At 35.2% G+C, this 22,680-nt stretch overlaps 1 protein-coding gene and 1 long non-coding RNA gene across 3 annotated transcripts; one reads left to right on the forward strand and one right to left on the reverse strand.

Annotated features, from left to right (window-relative positions):
- Positions 1-901: 901 nt before the first annotated feature.
- LOC128207320 (uncharacterized) lies at positions 902-9,380 on the reverse strand. Its single transcript, XR_008256679.1, has 4 exons — positions 9,259-9,380; positions 3,481-3,639; positions 3,052-3,239; positions 902-2,352 (listed from the first exon to the last, which is right to left on the reverse strand). It is a non-coding gene; the product is annotated as an uncharacterized LOC128207320 (long non-coding RNA).
- Positions 9,381-9,545: 165 nt separating this feature from the next.
- On the forward strand, positions 9,546-22,463 carry LOC128208426 (serine/threonine-protein phosphatase 2A regulatory subunit B'' subunit gamma-like). Of its 2 annotated transcripts, XM_052911986.1 has the most exons (13): positions 9,546-9,716; positions 10,215-10,336; positions 11,127-11,231; positions 11,942-12,054; positions 12,206-12,374; positions 12,609-12,653; positions 13,704-13,847; positions 14,606-14,742; positions 15,109-15,184; positions 15,419-15,556; positions 16,098-16,130; positions 17,904-18,031; positions 18,471-22,463. In XM_052911986.1, the coding sequence occupies exons 1-13, from the start codon at positions 9,608-9,610 to the stop codon at positions 18,574-18,576; spliced, it is 1,425 nt and encodes a 474-aa protein (XP_052767946.1). In that variant the 5' UTR covers positions 9,546-9,607; the 3' UTR covers positions 18,577-22,463. The 2 variants fall into 2 exon arrangements, with proteins under 2 accessions (XP_052767946.1, XP_052767947.1); XM_052911987.1 differs by lacking the exon at positions 16,098-16,130.
- Positions 22,464-22,680: the final 217 nt, after the last annotated feature.

Genomic DNA, 22,680 nt, shown 5'->3' on the forward strand with positions numbered 1-22,680 from the left:
TACACATTACCATCACATCAGATATTCTGATCTTTGGCCAGTAAAGCTAAAATTAAAACCGTGATAATGTACCAAAACTACCTATATCAGGGTATATCACTATTGTATTCTTTTTAGGATATACAAGAGCTGTCATGGGGCAGTGCCCTCAACTATATGCTGCTTTGTCTTAGAAATGAATACAATAATGATAAAGGCAATATGCAATAAAGAGACAAAATAAAAATTAAGCATGAAATGCTGCAATGCAAAAAAACCAACAAGTTTTCAATGATTGACAGACAAACCTAATTAATTAAGCCTTTGTTGTGCGATTAAGTTTCAATATTTTTTAGTTTTAGTGACCTTGATCCTATGGGCCCCGAAAGCAATTCTATAATACTTTGTATACTAAGTTTGTAGATGTATTTGATGCTGCCCTCCTCCTGGCCTGCCAACACAATGACACAGTCATGTCATTTTTATAACCAGGTTTCACTTTACAGGTTAACAAGAGCTGTCGTAAAACAGTGCGCTCTACTACGCCTCTTGGAATTGGACGTAAATACAATAATAGTGTGATGTGCCTGTAAAAAGCAATAAAACAATCAAATAAAAAAAGTGAATAAGAATCACAATGTGACAAAACAAGGTTTGATTTGGTTAAGATTATAAAAATGTGCCTATCAAAATAAAAAAATAACAAGACGCCAACGCGGCAACGCCGCATAAAGCTTGATTTTTTATTTGGCAATTTTGCAAACCTAGGATTTGAGCTAATGACCTAGTATTTTTAACCAAAAAGACCCATATTTATATTTATCGGAGATATCATTCATACAAATAACCTGATCAACAGAAACTATTCCATTTGTGTGAGGAAAAACGAACATTTTATAAATACATCAGCTTTTCCAAAAGATCTGTCCCAGAGACCTAGTTTTTGACCCTAGATGACACACTTTATCATCTAAGATTTCATGTACACAAATATTTTTAAAGTTAATTAAAATTTAAATTTTTGAAAAATATGGTTAGATCTGAAATTCATGATTGGGATGTGTGTTTATAAAATAACAATTGAATTTAGTTATTAACTGATATGGATAGCTTTGGTAAGCATGGATTTTTTTTATGACATCAGGAAAGTATTTCCTAAGATTTAACCTAGTGACCTAGTTTTTGATCTGAGGTGACCTATATTCACAAATGATTAAGACAACATGTAGACAAATATTCTGACCAAGTTTAAAAAAGATTTGACTAAAATTAATGAATTTTTATGACTGTGGGATTCTTTCTTCTAAAATTTGACCTTGTGACCTAGGTTTTGACCGGGGATGACCCATATTATAGAACTTTTAAGATATTATGCAGACAAATATTCTGACCAAGTTTCATAAAGATTTGACAAAAATTGTTCAATTTATGATGTGGAATGATTTTCCTAAGATTTGACCTAGTGACCTAGAATTTGACCCGGGATGACCCATATTAAAAAACTTTCAAGATAGTATGCAGACAAATATTCTGACCAAGTTTCATAAAGATATGAAAAAAATGTTGAATTTATGACATGGAAATATTTTCTCTAAGATGTGACCTAGTGACCTAGAATTTGACCAGGGATGACCCATATTCATACATCTTCAAGATAACATGCCGACAAATAGTCTGACCAAGTTTGATTACCATTGGATAAAAACTCTTGATTTTATTACATAAAATGAAAACTTTAACGCAGAATTGTTAATGATAGTATAGCCCACCTATTCTTCGAATAGTCGAGCTAAAAATGAACAAATGATAATTTGCAATGCTAATAAGCTCTTGCTCAATTTCATCATGTCCCTTTCACATATGAGTTGGACTGATATATCAATCACTAAATATTAATGGTCCTAGGTCAAAGAATTCAAGGTTCATTGTGCAGAATAACCACTGTTAGCCATTACCTTCACCTTCGACCAAAAAACTCCGAAAACAATACTTGTCATGTTCTGGTCAAATATAACCTACCATTAATGTTTCATGGATTGAAGTCAACCTACAAAATGTATTTTCAAATTATTCAAAAATATAAATGTGTCTGTTTGAAATATAAATGTGTCTGTTTGAAAACATACGCTAAAACATATGCCCATTTGTTTTTACAATAGTGGCATAATACATATAAAATACAATAAATCAATGACACAATGCAGCACAAAAGAGGTCTTTTATATCACAGATTCTCTGCAAGCCAAGGTAGGGGAATTCCATCCAAAGAGCATGCAAACTGACAACAGCCTGTTGAAGAGATTTTCCTGAGGAACAATCCTGGGTATTCATTCCCTTCCTTCTGTCAGAGTAGAGACGTTTCAAACTGACAGCCTGCAATTTTAATGTACATGTTTGAAAACTGTTTATATTCACAGTGACTTTTTATAATTTTTTTTACATAAAGTGATGTTACATAAAATGTTGCCCATATACAATAAAATGATTAAACAGACTATCATAAACAATAAGTCTACAAGTACGGTATAAGGCCTTAAAGGGACTGTACACCAGATTGGAACTAAAAAAGTTTTTTTTCTGTAACATATCTCAGGACAATTATTTAATAGAATGTGTTACGCTTTTATGTCATAATTGTAAAAAAAGTACAAACATGTAAAAAAAAATGTGTCACCGAAATTGAAGTCCAGTGTTGTATCAACTGTGCTACGAAGGCTTACTTCAATCAAGTGGTATATTAAAGCTATACACCTAACTTGGTTATATCATGTGATAACATCGACTAGCCAATCACGCATAAGAAATTAATTCTACTAGGTAGACATACCCAGTAATCTTTTTGAATGGAAAAATATGAAATAACTGCTAAACTTAATAAACTTGCAATTTGATCATCTGGTGCACACTGTTGCTTTAACAGCAATTAAAAAAACAACACATTCATGAAACAAATTATATAATTTACTTTGCCTGTATATAATTATTTAAAACTATATTTATTTATTTTTAATTATTTTTCGTTTTAAATACAGAAATGCTTATGCTGAGGACTGCTGAAAGTTCTATTCTTACACATGGAAGTGGTGCAGAATGTATCCATTAATAGCCACGGCCGCAGATGTAATTCTGTAGATGTTTTCATGGCTGCTACTGATATCATGGACTCAACGGCATGGTCAACTGTTGGTCCAGGCAGCGATATATCTGCCATCTCTGTGGAAGGCTCTGGATGAAGGGCGGCAAAGGTCCATGACCAACTCCTAATAGCAAAATGAATTATTATTCAGAGTATGAGATGCACTATTTATTGAACATGTAAATGTACATGGGTATATCATTTTTGTTCTCACTCATCAACTCAATACTCTTTAAATCGTTGTTTATATTTCAATCCTGTACTTGTGTATAGACCTGTACTTGTTCATAGACATTTCCTTTAGGCCTGGCGGAAACAATAAATGTCTTATCATACAAAATTACAAACACAAAGCACAGTCTTACCAGTTGGCGTTTCAACACAGTTTGTTCTTCAACATTCCAGAAGCAAGCACGTGTAGACAGACACCAAGCACACACTTTAGGGTGATAGTGGTGGTGGTCATTTTGTGCTATTGTGCATCTAATAGCTTGTTAACTGCTACAGGTCTTTTTAGGCCAAATCTAAAAAAAATGAACATCTGTCAATTGACCTACAGTGCATGAGAAAGTCACCTTTATAGAGTTATATGGTAAGAGAATTTAATAAAAAAACAGAGCTTTTAAGGTAAAGTCCAGTCAAAATCTCTAATATAAATGTGTATGGCCAGTGGAATAAGAACACAGCTGAAGACAATATACTTCCTGCCATATAAACCAGTGTTAGGTATAGATATGTACCGGAGTATATACAGTCATCTGTTAAACTACAGTGCTTTAGAACGTGTCCCCCAGTTTTTATCACTCGTATAGAGATATACAGTCATATGTCAAACTACAGTGCTTTAGAACGTGTCCCCCAGCTATAATCACCAGTGTAGAGATATATGGTCATTTGATAAACTACAGTGCTTTAGAACGTGTCCCCCAGCTATGATAACTAGTATAGAGATATATGGTCATTTGATAAACTATAGTGCTTTAGAACGTGTCCCCCAGCTATGACTACCGGTATAAAGATATATGGTCATTTGATAAACTACAGTGCTTTAGAACGTGTCCCCCAGCTATGACCACCAGCATAGAGATATATGGTCATTTGATAAACTACAGTGCTTTAGAAAGTGTCCCCCAGCTATGACTACCAGTATAACGATATATGGTGATTTGATAAACTACAGTGCTTTAGAACGTGTCCCCCAGCTATGACTACCAGTATAAAGATATATGGTGATTTGATAAACTACAGTGCTTTAGAACGTGTCCCCCAGCTATGACTACCTGTATAAAGATATATGGTCATTTGATAAACTACAGTGCTTTAGAACGTGTCCCAAAGCTATGACTACCAGTATAAAGATATATTGTCACTTGATAAACTACAGTGCTTTAGAACGTGTCCCCCAGCTATGACTACCCGTATAAAGATATATGGTCATTTGATAAACTACAGTGCTTTAGAACGTGTCCTCCAGCTATGTCTACCCGTATAAAGATATATGGTGATTTGATAAACTACAGTGCTTTAGAACGTGTCCCAAAGCTTTTACTACCAGTATAAAGATATATGGTCATTTGATAAACTACAGTGCTTTAGAACGTGTTCCCGAGCTATGACTACCAGTATAAAGATATATGGTGATTTGATAAACTACAGTGCTTTAGAACGTGTTCCCGAGCTATTACTACCAGTATAAAGATATATGGTCATTTGATAAACTACAATGCTTTAGAACGTGTCCCCCAGCTATGACTACCTGTATAAAGATATATGGTCATTTGATAAACTACAGTGCTTTAGAACGTGTCCCCCAGCTATGACTACCAGTATAAAGATATATGGTCATTTGATAAACTACAGTGCTTTAGAACGTGTCCCAAAGCTATTACTACCAGTATAAAGATATATGGTCATTTGATAATCTACAGTGCTTTAGAATGTGTCCCCCACCTATGATCACCAGTATAAAGATATATTGTCATTTGATAAACTACAGTGCTTTAGAACGTGTCCCAAAGCTATTACTACCAGTATAACGATATATGATCATTTGATAAACTACAGTGCTTTAGAACGTGTCCTCGAGCTATGACTACCTATATAAAGATATATGGTGATTTGATAAACTACAGTGCTTTAGAACGTGTCCCAAAGCTTTTACTACCAGTATAAAGATATATGGTCATTTGATAAACTACAGTGCTTTAGAACGTGTTCCCGAGTTATGACTACCAGTATAAAGATATATGGTCATTTGATAAACTACAGTGCTTTAGAACGTGTCCCCCAGCTATGACTACCAGTATAGAGATATATGGTCATTTGATTTAGAACGTGTCCCCCAGTTATGACTACCAGTATAAAGATATATGGTCATTTGATAAACTACAGTGCTTTAGAACGTGTCCCCCAGCTATGACTACCAGTATAGAGATATATGGTCATTTGATAAACTACAGTGCTTTAGAACGTGTCCCAAAGCTATTACTACCAGTATAAAGATATATGGTCATTTGATAATCTACAGTGCTTTAGAATTAGTCCCCCACCTATGATCACCAGTATAAAGATATATGGTCATTTGATAAACTACAGTGCTTTAGAACGTGTCCAAATGCTATTACTACCAGTATAAAGATATATGGTCATTTGATAAACTACAGTGCTTTAGAACGTGTCCCCGAGCTATGACTACCTGTATAAAGATATATGGTCATTTTATAAACTACAGTGCTTTAGAACGTGTTCCCCAGCTATGACTACCTGTTGAAAGATATATGGTCATTTGATAAACTACAGTGCTTTAGAACGTGTCCCAAAGCTATGACTACCAGTATAAAGATATATTGTCACTTGATAAACTACAGTGCTTTAGAACGTGTCCCCCAGCTATGACTACCCGTATAAAGATATATTGTCACTTGATAAACTACAGTGCTTTAGAACGTGTCCCCCAGCTATGACTACCTGTATAAAGATATATGGTGATTTGATAAACTACAGTGCTTTAGAACGTGTTCCCCAGCTATGATCACCAGTATAAAGATATATGGTCATTTGATAAACTACAGTGCTTTAGAACGTGTCCTCGAGCTATGTCTACCCGTATAAAGATATATGGTGATTTGATAAACTACAGTGCTTTAGAACGTGTCCCAAAGCTTTTACTACCAGTATAAAGATATATGGTCATTTGATAAACTACAGTGCTTTAGAACGTGTTCCCGAGCTATGACTACCTGTATAAAGATATATGGTCATTTGATAAACTACAGTGCTTTAGAACGTGTCCCCCAGTTATGACTACCAGTATAAAGATATATGGTCATTTGATAAACTACAGTGCTTTAGAACGTGTCCCCCAGCTATGACTACCAGTATAGAGATATATGGTCATTTGATAAACTACAGTGCTTTAGAACGTGTCCCAAAGCTATTACTACCAGTATAAAGATATATGGTCATTTGATAATCTACAGTGCTTTAGAATTAGTCCCCCACCTATGATCACCAGTATAAAGATATATGGTCATTTGATAAACTACAGTGCTTTAGAACGTGTCCAAATGCTATTACTACCAGTATAAAGATATATGGTCATTTGATAAACTACAGTGCTTTAGAACGTGTCCCCGAGCTATGACTACCTGTATAAAGATATATGGTCATTTTATAAACTACAGTGCTTTAGAACGTGTTCCCCAGCTATGACTACCTGTTGAAAGATATATGGTGATTTGATAAACTACAGTGCTTTAGAACGTGTTCCCCAGCTATGATCACCAGTATAAAGATATATGGTCATTTGATAAACTACAATGCTTTAGAACGTGTCCTCGAGCTATGTCTACCCGTATAAAGATATATGGTGATTTGATAAACTACAGTGCTTTAGAACGTGTCCCAAAGCTTTTACTACCAGTATAAAGATATATGGTCATTTGATAAACTACAGTGCTTTAGAACGTGTTCCCGAGCTATGACTACCAGTATAAAGATATATGGTCATTTGATAAACTACAGTGCTTTAGAACGTGTCCCCCAGCTATGACTACCTGTATAAAGATATATGGTCATTTGATAAACTACAGTGCTTTAGAACGTGTCCCCCAGCTATGACTACCAGTATAAAGATATATGGTCATTTGATAAACTACAGTGCTTTAGAACGTGTCCCAAAGCTATTACTACCAGTATAAAGATATATGGTCATTTGATAAGCTACAGTGCTTTAGAATGTGTCCCCCACCTATGATCACCAGTATAAAGATATATTGTCATTTGATAAACTACAGTGCTTTAGAACGTGTCCCAAAGCTATTACTACCAGTATAACGATATATGATCATTTGATAAACTACAGTGCTTTAGAACGTGTCCTCGAGCTATGACTACCTATATAAAGATATATGGTGATTTGATAAACTACAGTGCTTTAGAACGTGTCCCAAAGCTTTTACTACCAGTATAAAGATATATGGTCATTTGATAAACTACAGTGCTTTAGAACGTGTTCCCGAGCTATGACTACCAGTATAAAGATATATGGTCATTTGATAAACTACAGTGCTTTAGAACGTGTCCCCCAGCTATGACTACCTGTATAAAGATATATGGTCATTTGATAAACTACAGTGCTTTAGAACGTGTCCCCCAGCTATGACTACCAGTATAAAGATATATGGTCATTTGATAAACTACAGTGCTTTAGAACGTGTCCCAAAGCTATTACTACCAGTATAAAGATATATGGTCATTTGATAATCTACAGTGCTTTAGAATTAGTCCCCCACCTATGATCACCAGTATAAAGATATATGGTCATTTGATAAACTACAGTGCTTTAGAACGTGTCCAAATGCTATTACTACCAGTATAAAGATATATGGTCATTTGATAAACTACAGTGCTTTAGAACGTGTCCCCGAGCTATGACTACCTGTATAAAGATATATGGTCATTTTATAAACTACAGTGCTTTAGAACGTGTTCCCCAGCTATGACTACCTGTTGAAAGATATATGGTCATTTGATAAACTACAGTGCTTTAGAACGTGTCCCAAAGCTATTACTACCTGTATAAAGATATATGGTCATTTGATAAACTACAGTGCTTTAGAACGTGTCCCCCAGCTATGACTACTAGTATAAAGATATATGGTCATTTGATAAACTACAGTGCTTTAGAACGTGTCCCACAGCTATGAATACCTGTATAAAGATATATGGTCATTTGATAAACTACAGTGCTTTAGAACGTGTCCCCCAGCTATGACTACCAGTATAAAGATATATGGTCATTTGATAAACTACAGTGCTTTAGAACGTATCCCAAAGCTATTACTACCAGTATAAAGATATATGGTCATTTGATAATCTACAGTGCTTTATAATGTGTCCCCCACCTATGATCACCAGTATAAAGATATATTGTCATTTGATAAACTACAGTGCTTTAGAACGTGTCCCAAAGCTATTACTACCAGTATAACGATATATGATCATTTGATAAACATCAGTGCTTTAGAACGTGTCCTCGAGCTATGACTTCCTATATAAAGATATATGGTCATTTGATAAACTACAGTGCTTTAGATTGTGTCCCAATACTATTACTACCAGTATAAAGATATATGGTCATTTGATAAACTACAGTGCTTTAGAACGTGTCCCCGAGCTATGACTACCTGTATAAAGATATATGGTCATTTGATAAACTACAGTGCTTTAGAACGTGTCCCCGAGCTATGACTACCTGTTAAAAGATATATGGTCATTTGATAAACTACAGTGCTTTAGAACGTGTCCCAAAGCTATTACCACCTGTGTAAAGATATATGGTGATTTGATAAACTACAGTGCTTTAGAACGTGTCCCCCAGCTATGACTACCAGTATAAAGATAATATGGTCATTTGATAAACTACAGTGCTGTAGAACATGAGGCCCAACTAGGACTACCATTATAAAGCCAATTGTCATTTGTTTAACTTGTTTAGGTTAGTTTAGGTTAAATGTCAATACATTTTGTAAAGGTCAAAATTCAGCTCATTCCCACCAAATCACTGTGTGCTTTGCTGAAAAAAAATGATTTGCAAGCATCAATAGTTAAATAATGCATAAAATTATGGAAATATTTAATACCGTCTTTCCAAAATTCTTCGTACTAGAGTCAGGCACAAATTATCTTGCATTTCCAGATCCTGGATTTTCCTTAAAGCCTCTTCCAAGGTTTTACAAACCAGCAATTTTGTTCGCTGTGGTGTACTCATGTGTTTTACACAGATATCAATGACGTAATTGTGTAAACACGCACCTGCCTAAATCCACACTGTCGTTTATCAAAATCCATACTGTATTTAATTTTTACGTTGTAATCAATTGCTACGTCCAATCAGAGAGCTCGTTACAAAACACACGGAGAGCGAAAATCAAAGATGGACGACAAACAAATCACAACTTGCTGCACAAAATTATTTGATTGAAAATATCTATGAAATGGCCTAATATTACTATCATGACATTGACAGGCAAATCTTCTGGTCGTTCTAATATAATGGAGTGGAAGACGTCGTTGAAAAAATATGTGGATAGGAAGAAAAGTATGCTTTCTGATGACTTTTAAAAAAAATAACTATATAAAATCTGAAGGTATATAAATTCATAATGCAAATAGCCTAGCGTTCACTGTCACGGTTTTGGCAAAGTACCCCCCCCCCCCCCCGGATTAAAAAAAAGAATTGTCCCAAATTGTTGGCATGATCATGACAACATATGCCTAGTTTATAAGTTCTTATCTTTGTGAATAATTTCAAATGTTAATCTATTGAAGGTATGATGCACCAGTCAATTGTAACCACGGCTAGGGTATGGGGGGATAAAGGCTGTGTTTTTAACCTCCATGTGGCCCTGCAGTGCCGAGTGAATGTGGTGGTTTTGTTTTTACGCGGTTGAAAATAGCAGGAATGGGCTTTACCTAGGATGGCTGGGGGTCACGGGTGGTTACAAATGACTGGTACATTATATTGAGTAAATGTTTTTAATGTTAATTACTGTCAACATCAATGTCAAACCATTTCTTGATGTTGCTGCACATATAGAGCCGGTGGCAGAAGAGGAGCAGAAGGCAGAGGAAATGCAGCAGTTCACAGAACTGTACCATGACTGGAAGGGGGTGGACCACAGTCACCACACCCTCAAACTGCCAAGGCTCTATGATAAGGTAGGCTAGGTTCTGCTGTGATGCAAATCAAAATTCAAGCTAAAGCACTTGGTATATGATTCAGCTTCTTTAAGATTGTAGAGTCCAACAGAAAGTATGTATTATTCTTTTAAATATATATATATATAATGTGTAATGAGTGATTTAAGTATACAGGGCTTTTTCTGCCCATTTTGGGAAAAAGACCCTAGACATTTTGGGAAATTTTGCTTCGTGAAAATGCCAAAACTGGGAAATTTTACAGTTAAAAGAAAAAGCTGTCTAGTCTCCTGCGAAATAGGTAATGATTTAATATTAGTTTTTTTTCCCTTTAAAAGACCCGCAAAGGCTGAAATATCAATCCTTGGGGTGTAAATATCTATTGCAATAAATCATGACAGATAATATTTCATATTTCCGATCTCTGAATGTGATGAAAATCAATGATTTCTGAGTTCAATTACCAAAAAAACTTCACATGACATAATTTATTAGGATGTTGAAAATGAACCAGTACAGGAAAAAATAATTTCTAAAAAAAAAAAAAAAAAATTTTTTTTTTTTTTTTGGATTGGGATTTTTTTCTGAAGATTGGGAAAAATATCTTATATTTTGCTTTGGGAATGGGTCTGATAGTCGGACCCGTGGGTACTATAGAAAAAGCCCTGAGTATATATATATATATATATATATATATACTTAAATCACTCATTACACATTTTTAGAGTTAGGTCTTAATGATCAACAGTAATTTTTATTATCATAATTAACTTTATTTTCCGTAAATTTTACTGTTTGATTGTTTATTCAGTTGCCTTCTGAAGAAGAACCATTGTTGTTGAAGTTGCGAGAAGAATCTCGAGCAGTGTTCCTTCAGAGACGAAGTAGAGAATTGTTAGACAATGATGAATTACAGGTACTTGATGATGCAATACATCATAATATGTATTATCAATCCCTTAAGTGGGAGCTCATCATTCTTTCAGTTCAATTCTTTTAACTAGTTGTTTGCTCTACCTTGAATCTTTCGAGGTTGATTTAAAGTTTTATTGTGGCAGTGTGATAATGAGAATTTGATGATTTAAATGATTAATGATTTGTTCACTTTTATTCTTCGTGTACCTTAATGTTCTATTAAACATGCAATGTGCGTGTCTTTTTGAGAATACTGCGCTTAATAAGAATCATTTTTCCTGATTTATCTTCTTAAGTCTAAATTTGATGATCAGTTACGTATGAAATACCGACTTCACAGCAAGCAGTTTCTGCTGCATTGTATCTGTATATACATACACACTTAAGTGTGTAAATTTATGGTTCAATGAACACCTGGCTTCTATATATTAATACACAACTTCCGGCAAGAATGAGGAATGACTTTTATCACTCCTGTCATTGCAGATTCTCTAAAATGAGGGCTGATGGAATGCTTTTCATCGGAATAAATTGCATTGTTTTGGAGTTTAGAGATAAGATAATCATTGTTTGTGTCATAGAATCGGAAAATAGATTCATGAAAAGAGCAGAGTTTGAATGGTTGAATGACAAACAGCGTCATGTTTTTTGGGTATACTTGCTTAGTGTTTACCATGTACCCTTGGTTTATTGAAAAAAAATCTATTACAGCGCCTCTGGTTCCTGCTTGACCAGTACCACACACCTCCCCTGGTCGGAGATGACCAGATGATCAACTTTGAGGACTTTCAGAAAGTCGCTACTGAGGCAGGACAAAAATGCCAGTCAGTGATTTCATTTGTTTTAATATTATCTGTAAACAATCATACTTGTAATGTAAATTTTCTCTGCCATAATTGCCCTCTGTGTGTTGACAATATACATGTACTAGAAATAGTTATCAGTTCATATTTTGCATAGGCTTATTTTTTTCAGGCAATTTTTCAAATCCAGTGTGTTCACGAAGTTGTTACAAACAGATCCTTATGGTAGAATCTCCATCATGCAATTTTTCAACTATGTGATGCGGAAAGTCTGGCTTCACCAGACCCGTATTGGTCTGTCATTGTATGACGTTGCTGGCCAGGGCTACCTCAAAGAATCTGTGAGTTATACAATGTACTAGTTATATACATCTTGATCACTTGAAAAAGAAAGATATAGTATTTGCTACATTGTATTCAAGTATAACCTGATGTATTCAATTTGGACACTTGGGTATCTCAATATTACTACAGGTACCTTTTTTGACTACTTTAAGTTTTTTGTGTTGTTAAAACATGCAGCTTTGAATTGATGTACTTGCTAACAAATTATTGCTTTTGAATATGCTTTGTAGGATTTGGAGAACTACATTTTGGAACTTATACCTACTTTACCCCAGGTAAGTGTTTCTTTTCCAAATACATGATAATCTACCCGGTAATACTTTTTGCTGTTTTATGTTTTACTGAGTGACCAATTGTTTGTTGGTGTTTTTGATGCTTTACAAATACATGTTTATCCAAATAATTAGATGAAATTATATGTGTGTTTTAGCTTATGATATATTAATAATCATATACATGTTTGTATGTTATTATGAAACAAATATCTCTAACGATTGTTCTAAAATTGTATAGATTCATAACCAGGTAAGAGGCCCATGCCGCACCATGGCATGCAAGTTTCACCACAACTTATTTTGACATAAATCAATCTTTTGGTTCAATAATGATGACCGCATGTTACGCAGTTGATTTATTTGCTTGAAATGCGACAAAAAGTGCTATGATTGCTAAATGGCTGAACTCTATTTTTTCTGGGTTGCATAATTACATTCACCAATGACATTATATTATGAGGGATATTCTTTTTTTTAATTTTCCCCACCTACTTTTTTTACCAGTTCTGTCATGGGAATATCATTTTTCTGAAATTGAAAACATTTGCTGATACAATAGCTTTAATACGGTACATAAAAACTGCAATGGCATGTATACAAACTGAAACTTTGCACTGCCTACATGTATATATGCTTTCTTGACAGATACATATTTATATAAATAAAAATGGCTAATTCAGTTTCTGTATTTTCTAGTCTCAGCATTTGACTCTTTGTAAGGAAATAAATGACATGCGTTTCAGACTTAAGTAGAAGCATGCCTAGACAATATTGTATTGTACAGATGAAAAATCGCTTTCAGAAATTTTCAGAATGTGTGTTGAGTACCATGCAGCCTTAGGCACCTTTTAGGGAAAAACTCTTATAAGCTTTGATAACTCTTCATTCAGAATAAAAGATAGTGATTATTTTTAAACAGATTAGTAGCCTCCAAAACTTAAGATATTATCATTGATTCTTAAGGATAATATTAGTCATATGAGGCTTACAAAATCTCAATTTATTCCAGTACAGCTATTTTTATCAACCATTTGCATTTTACATTTGTAGTTGAATGGTCTGGAGAAGTCGTTTTACTCGTTCTATGTGTGTACAGCAGTGCGCAAGTTTTTCTTCTTCCTTGATCCAATGAGGAAAGGCAAGATAAAGATACAGGACATCCTTGCCTGTAGCTTCCTAGATGACCTGCTTGAGGTAAGTCCATGTGTAACATAACATTAAGATACAGGACGCCCTTGCCTGTAGCTTCCTAGATGACCTGCTTGAGGTAAGTCCATGTGTAACATAACATTAAGATACAGGACACCCTTGCCTGTAGCTTCCTAGATGACCTGCTTGAGGTACGTCCATGTGTAACATAACATTAAGATACAGGATGCCCTTGCCTGTGGCTTCCTAGATGACCTGCTTGAGGTACGTCCATGTGTAACATAACATTAAGATACAGGACACCCTTGCCTGTGGCTTCCTAGATGACCTGCTTGAGGTAAGTCCATGTGTAACATAACATTAAGATACATGATGCCCTTGCCTGTAGGCTCCTAGATGACCTGCTTGAGGTAAGTCCATGTGTAACATAACATTAAGATACAGGATGCCCTTGCCTGTAGCCTCCTAGATGACCTGCTTGAGGTAAGTCCATGTGTAACATAACATTAAGATACAGGATGCCCTTGCCTGTAGCCTCCTAGATGACCTGCTTGAGGTCAGTCCATGTGTAACATAACATTAAGATACAGGATGCCCTTGCCTGTGGCTTCCTAGATGACCTACTTGAGGTACGTCCCTGTGTAACATAACATTAAGATACAGGATGTCCTTTCCTGTGGCTCCCTAGATGACATGCTTGAGGTAAGTCCATGTGTAACATAATATTAAGAAATTAAGCAAACTTAAGCAAAATTGAAACTAAAGCAAATAAAACTATCTAATTTGCTTGTATATTTCCTCAGTTGCGTGATGAGGACCTGTCGAAGGAGATGCAGGAGTCTAACTGGTTCTCTGCTCCATCAGCTCTCAGAGTGTACGGCCAGTACCTTAACCTAGACAAGGACCACAATGGCATGCTTTCCAAGGAGGAACTGGCAAGGTACCCGCTGTGGTGTCTATGATACTGTTACCTATATAATTTTTTAAATAAATGCCTGCTTAACATTCATTTCATGTATGCATGTACGACTGTGCCTTGTGTCATTGCGCAGAAAAAATCCTGTCTCCATCAGTATTGGTTGATGTTTTGCTAAACTTGGAGAATCTTCATAAAATGAGCAACAGATGTATTGGCATGATCAAGTTTGTAGAGATGCTTTCTAGCTTGTCCAGCAAACTGATCTTGGCACTTACAGGCTATTTTCTATAATGTTTGTCTATAAAACTGGATTCTTAACTTATATTACTGTGAAAGAAAATGGAGACTTATTATTTACTTATATTAAAATTGTTTTTTTATTCACAGATATGGGACTGGCACTTTAACAGATGTGTTTTTAGACAGAGTGTTCCAGGAGTGTCTCACATACGAGGGAGAAATGGTAAGCATGATATTATTAACTATATGAGAACTTCTTCTTTTTTAAATGCTGAAAGTGTAAGGTATATTTAAACATAGTTTTACACATTGTAATTGAATTGCATGCTACTTTCAAAGTATGCAGCAAGGTAGAAATAATTTGTCAATTATGCAAAGGTAAAATTATGTTACATCTACCGTACCTTGCATTTGAAATTAGAATCGCTGATACATACTTCTATTGTCTACCCTTCAGGACTACAAGACATACTTGGACTTTGTCTTGGCCCTGGAGAACAGGAAGGAACCAGAAGCCCTGCGTTACTTGTTCAGGATCCTCGACGTGCAACAGAGAGGCCACCTCAATGTATTCTCACTGAACTATTTCTTCAGGGTAAGAAGAATTATGGCTTACTTTCTGTAGCCCTATTGGCCTGGTAAAGGCTATGGCATATGAGTAGGGGATCAATTGGGAATGTTATTTTGATGAATATGAGAAAATGTCATAGCCATGGTGTCATGGTCTAAGTTTAAATACAAAGAGATGGTGAAGACAACGTGTACTGGCTAGTGAATTACATTTTCTGAAAGACATATTGTATGGGCTATTTTGTATGAACAGGAAATATAAAAATAAGCTTTTTAAAAAAATAAGGTTGGGGTATTTCAATGGCCTTTGTGTCATTGGCCAAAATTTCAAGATATTCAAATTAAACTTGGTGCATTTGTTTGCAAAGACAATACGCTCATATGAAGTAAGCCTCCTTACTCTGGCTTTAATAATTTTTATGGTATGCCCCTAACTGAACTGAAAAAAAAACAGTTTAGGATTGAAGTTCAATCTACGGCACTCTTGTTTACAATCTATTTTAACAATCACTGTTAATCCGTGCATAACTTGTATTTGTAAAAACTTTTCATGCCAAATTTATTAGGGGGTCATGAAAAAATATGCGGCTGAAATCCCAGTAAGTATACCTGGCAAAATGATGAAGCTAACATACTTGCTATGCCTCCCTGGTTCAGGCATCATGTCACTTGACAAGGATCTACTAGTACAACTTCATTAAAAGATATCCATGTATGTTTGACGGTGTTTTAATCAAGATAATTAAAACCTAAATAATACTCTCTTTTTTTCAAATGTATGTGATGTTGATTTAAATGAACATTCATTACATATTGTAAGTTTGTTAATCGCATAGTGGGACAAATTACTTGGAAATTGAGCTCTGTGTTTCCTTGTAAAACTATATATGGATGCTTTAGAAAGAGTAATTTGGATTATTGTTTATAATTCCTCAATTTGTTCGCATCAGTTGACTAATTTGCAGTTTTGTTAAACCTAAAACACACATTGCAAAAACTACTTGTCATGAAATGAAAGCGAGCTATCAATCTTGCTACATTCTGTCCTAAAATTATTTCCAGCCTTTTGTACACTAAATCATTACTTTATTTGCAAAACACTCAATTATTTATAGCTTCAAGAGCTAGAAACTTAAGATAAATGTAGAAGTCTGTTAGCTTCACAGATTTTATTTTTAGTAGTTATTTAGACAGTTTTCATTAATAATAATGATTTTTTTATTGCATCTACTTAATGCGCTGTGTTTCATCATCATACATTTTCATGAATTCTGATAATATCATCCACCATGCTAACACCAGAGATTAGATTTAATATACTATATGTTTGTAAATTTTAAAATACATCACAATGCTACATTCATGTCTTGCACAATTTTTATATTTCAACACTTACGGTACAAAGCTTGAATAGATACACGTGTTTGGTTGTGATTCAACCTTTAATTTTTCTATGAAGAATGCATTATAGTGCTCTAGACGTCCTGTAATACCTGTAGCCAGTGTACCCTAGTAGACACTCATCAGATAGTGACACAGACAGTCATCGCGTAGTGACACTCCTGTTTGGATTCATCTGTTGTTTTGTAACATTTTGCTTGGTATACTTGCATTTTACCATAATTTCATCTACTTACATATGGGTAACATTTTGTGTTTTCAATACACGGACCCATTTACATTTTACTCATCATAAATGAATGTGGATTAAACTATTTAAATATGATTTTTTATAACTTGAGTGTAAGAACAGTGACATGATTCTCTGGGAAGAAAGAACAAGCAATCATAGGAGTTTCAAACAAACAATGTACATGTACTTAACATTTACCAAAAAAATATAAGTTTACCCCGCACACTTGGAAGAGGAACATTCATGTTGCATGTCGGTGTGTTTTCAACCATATTAAATTGTTTTGTGTGAAAGAAAAACTACTTATTTTTGTGGTTGACGCTGTTGTTTGAAGGTATGTTTTTTTTAAAACTGTGAATAACAGCATGGTAGATGACCATATATTGTATTCGGACCCTGACTGTTTTCTTTATTGCATTTTACCCTTTGTATATTAGAAAGAAAAAATATCTTTCGAGAGTGCTAGACACTGCTGCTGATATTAATCTTTCAAACTTACCGGTAGCCAAAATTTGTTAAAAAATATCAATTTACCTGCTGATAAGTTAAAATGAAAAAATGCTGACAAATCAACTTTAAAGTTAAAACCTGAATTACCTCATCAACCGTTGGACTATATTGAACAGCAGTAACTTTGAATTGCTAGTAACTGTATTTGTGACAACGTGTGTAATAACATAATTATGCTCCCATGGCAGGCCTACCATACTTTACAACTGTTGTCTTACCCGCCTTGCAGGCAATCCAGGAGCAGATGCGAACACATGGTCAGGAGCCTGTCTCCTTCCAGGATGTAAAGGATGAGATATTTGACATGGTGAAACCAGTAGATCCTCTACGACTATCTCTAGATGATCTAGTCACATGGTACTCACTATGATCATTTATACTATTTGAAAATACATGTATCAACTTGCAACTACTAGAAAAAGTAGGCTTATGTGTAGCAAGGCCCATATCTTTGGCCATGATAGTTAACTATTAGTCAGGTGTATCCTTGTGGTAAACGAATAAGTGTTTTGCATATTGTTGTGATGCTCTTCAAGTAAGCTTCCTTGCCACAAAATAAAACGCACAGCTGATTGCCAGGGTTCATTTCCCTGATGATCTCCGGTTCTGCTCAGGTATCCATTATAAGAGGGCCACAGAATAGGATGATCTTAAAAACAGAAATCCACCTTTTTATTTTACATACCCGGTATGTTTAATTTTGATAAGCTAACTGTTTTGCCGCTTGAATAGAAATCATTTTTGTATGTAGACTGAAACAGTACATAATATCTGGAGTATATATTTTCTATTTCAGTGGGAAGGGGGACACAGTTGTCAGTATTTTGATAGACCTGAATGACTTCTGGACTTATGAAAACCGTGAATATCTAGTCCCTGAAACCACAGAGGAGGACATTTAGCTGACCTATGGCTGTTTTCCTCTGTACATAACTGACCAGTGGCCAACACTGACCTCTCTGTGATACTTTTTGTCTCAAATATCCACTATATGGACATACAACCAGATTTTTCCAAAGTTCATATTCACTAGTGTCTTGATTGACGTCGGAAGAGAACAAGGCGATCAACAATCGTATTGAGATCATTGTTGCATACATCAGGGATTTGAAGTCATCCTCTGGACTCTTGGATAGTACTGTGTAAGGCTCTGGCCCGAAGCAAATCTTCAACCCATGTGAGTCTGAGATCCAGACTTAAATCTGCGAATTTGAATTTTATTGTAAATTTGCTATTAGCACAGCAAATGATAATTTTTGCTGCATATGTTACAATAATAATAACTTCATTAGATAAATATTTCGTAACATTTTTAATTTGCTATTCTGAGTCGCAAACTTAGTCTCAAGACGTTAGTGGCAATGACTCAGTGTTATAGTTTAGTTTACATCAGAGATTTATACGAAATAGGCATTGAAAACACTTATTCATAGACTTGCAATATTTTTCTGACAGATTACCTCTGTTGAATCATATGAGAGATTCATTTCATGATTTTATATATATATTTAGTTTTGGCATATATACTCCCAAGAAGTTGCTAGACCGGGCCCCAATATCACAAAAATGCTTGAGTCATTTCTCAATGTCAAGTGATTTAAAGTCTTACATGTTTTTTCCTCCTGTGAGCCACTGACATAGAATTTGTTGATTGTAAATTTGGTCAGTATTCGGAAGAAAAACTATTACCGGTATGCAGGAAAAATGTAATACAGTACAATTTAAGAACTCATTTCAAGTACATTTTTTCCTTCTCTTTTTAAAACATTGTGACAAGTTTTTTTTCAACACATTCAATGAGCACCTAAATACACTTTTAAAAGGAGTAAGAACGTGTTGAGATGGCAGTATTTTTGTGATATTTGGGCCAGGGTCCATGTTTACGAACAGTCTCAAGTCGCACTTGACGGCAAATCTTCATCTCATTGTAACGCCTTCTAGCAAAGCATTCATGATGAACTTGACGAAAATCTCAAAGTGTACCATTCTTTACATATATTATTTAAAGGAATGGAATAAAATGATTTTCGGAGTCAGTGTCTCCGACTTTAGACTGTTCATAAACAGAGGCCCAGAGTTCTGTTTTAGATCACTATTAGGGTTAATAGACTTAGATCTCATATTAACATTTGAAATCCTATGGTATCTAGTTGTCTCTCAAGTTATTTTTGTATAAGTTGAATTGTTCAAGATAGTTGAGGCAATATCATCGGGTTCTGATCAACTCAACATCATACATTGTGAAATGGCAGCCTATCATTTTGGTATCTTAGTTTTTATTCTAGGTACTAGTCAGTGTAGGCCAAAGAAATCTGTTTGATATGTTTATCCTATACAATGTATAGTGTAGTCTATTATAATGTTTAAAGTGTATAAATGAGTCAAATTGAGAGCATTTTACCATGGTTATGGTTCTTTTAATTGAAAACTGCTCTCAGTTTATTCTTGCTTAATTGAGAAAGTCCTTTTAGTAATGATTTTTTTTAAGGATGTCAATTTCATGTTTATTTTTATTTGTTAGAATAGAAATTAAATCAACATAAGGAATCCTAATGATTGTTTGTGAGGAACTTATGTTTGGACATAGCTGTATCAAGATAAACGTGGATGACACATCCGTCCAGTGTTATGTTTGGACATAGCTGTATCAAGATAAGCGTGGATGATCCATCCGTCCAGTGTTATGTTTGGACATAGCTGTATCAAGATAAGCGTGGATGACACATCTGTCCAGTGTTATGTTTGGACATAGCTGTATCAAGATAAGCGTAAATGACACATCCGTCCAGTGTTATGTTTGGACATAGCAGTATCAAGATAAGCGTGGATGACACATCCGTCCAGTGTTATGTTTGGACATAGCTGTATCAAGATAAGCGTGGATGACCCAGTGTTATGTTTGGACATAGCTGTATCAAGATAAGCGTGGATGACACATCTGTCCAGTGTTATGTTTGGACATAGCTGTATCAAGATAAGCGTGGATGACCCATCTGTCCAGTGTTATGTTTGGACATAGCTGTATCAAGATAAGCGTGGATGACACATCTGTCCAGTGTTATGTTTGGACATAGCTGTATCAAAATAAGCGTGGATGACACATCTGTCCAGTGTTATGTTTGGACATAGCTGTATCAAGATAAACGTGGATGACACATCTGTCCAGTGTTATGTTTGGACATAGCTGTATCAAGATAAGCGTGGATGACACATCTGTCCAGTGTTATGTTTGGACATAGCTGTATCAAGATAAGCGTGGATGACACATCTGTCCAGTGTTATGTTTGGACATAGCTGTATCAAGATAAGCGTGGATGACCCATCTGTCCAGTGTTATGTTTGGACATAGCTGTATCAAGATAAGCGTGGATGACACATCTGTCCAGTGTTATGTTTGGACATAGCTGTATCAAGATAAACATTGATGACCCATCCTTCCAGTGTTATGTTTGGACATAGCTGTATCAAGATAAGTGTGGATGACACATCTGTCCAGTGTTATGTTTGGACATAGCTGTATCAAGATAAGTGTGGATGACACATCCGTCCAGTGTTATGTTTGGACATAGCTGTATCAAGATAAGCGTGGATGACACATCTGTCCAGTGTTATGTTTGGACATAGCTGTATCAAGATAAGCGTGGATGACACATCTGTCCAGTGTTATGTTTGGACATAGCTGTATCAAGATAAGCGAAACGTGGATGACACATCTGTCCAGTGTTATGTTTGGACATAGCTGTATCAAGATAAACGTGGATGACACATCTGTCCAGTGTTATGTTTGGACATAGCTGTATCAAGATAAACGTGGATGACACATCTGTCCAGTGTTATGTTTGGACATAGCTGTATCAAGATAAACGTGGATGACACATCTGTCCAGTGTTATGTTTGGACATATAGCTGTATCAAGATAAGCGTGGATGACACATTCGTCCAGTGTTATGTTTGGACATAGCTGTATCAAGATAAGCGTGGATGACCCATCCGTCCAGTGTTATGTTTGGACATATCTGTATCAAGATAAACGTGGATGACACATCTGTCCAGTGTTATGTTTGGACATAGCTGTATCAAGATAAACGTGGATGACACATCTGTCCAGTGTTATGTTTGGACATAGCTGTATCAAGATAAGCGTGGATGACCCATCCGTCCAGTGTTATGTTTGGACATAGCTGTATCAAGATAAGCGTGGATGACACATCTGTCCAGTGTTATGTTTGGACATAGCTGTATCAAGATAAACATGGATGACCCATCCGTCCAGTGTTATGCCCATCTCCATGAATATCCATTTTGCATTTATTTTTGTGTGCCCATTTAATTGTGGTTCATTGTTTATGTGACCTATTGAACACATTTAGTACTGGTATTATTATTGATAACTATGTAAAGTACAGTAGAACATTTAGTAATAAATCTAGTTTAAACATATTTTTAACAGATAAGATAAGGGAACAATGTTGTCCACATTAAATATTATCATCAGAAATTCAGAATACAACCCGTTCTATCAACACATTGGAACAGTTTATATTCCCTGTGCTAAACCAATACATTAGTGTGAGTTTTGTGAAAGTCTGATTTAGAGACACATGTTGCTGTATATGTCTTTTTACATGTGGAAAGGAGCTTGTTTGGTTTGTACATGTATATTTCGGACCAGCCTGTTCCACTAACACTGCCTTTTATGTTGTTTTTCTGATGAACAGTCTTGGTCATTTGTATTGTGTCCCCAACTCACAGCATTTATTTTGTGAATAAAGTAATTTTAACAATTGTATTACTATTGTTTTGCCTTCGATGGAGATATACATGTATTTTTATTGTGATATTGTCTCCCTGGTATTCCTTTAAATCACAGTTTTATACCATTGCCAAGACTATTGTGATATTGTCTCCCTGGTATTCCTTTAAATCACAGTTTTATACCACTGCCAAGACTTTGTGTACTGTGAAAGTAAAAAAATGAGCTCTGTTTCAATTGGGACCAATAATTA

This window comes from Mya arenaria, chromosome 11 (assembly GCF_026914265.1).
Source record: "Mya arenaria isolate MELC-2E11 chromosome 11, ASM2691426v1".
Classification (NCBI taxonomy): Eukaryota; Metazoa; Mollusca; class Bivalvia; order Myida; family Myidae; genus Mya; species Mya arenaria.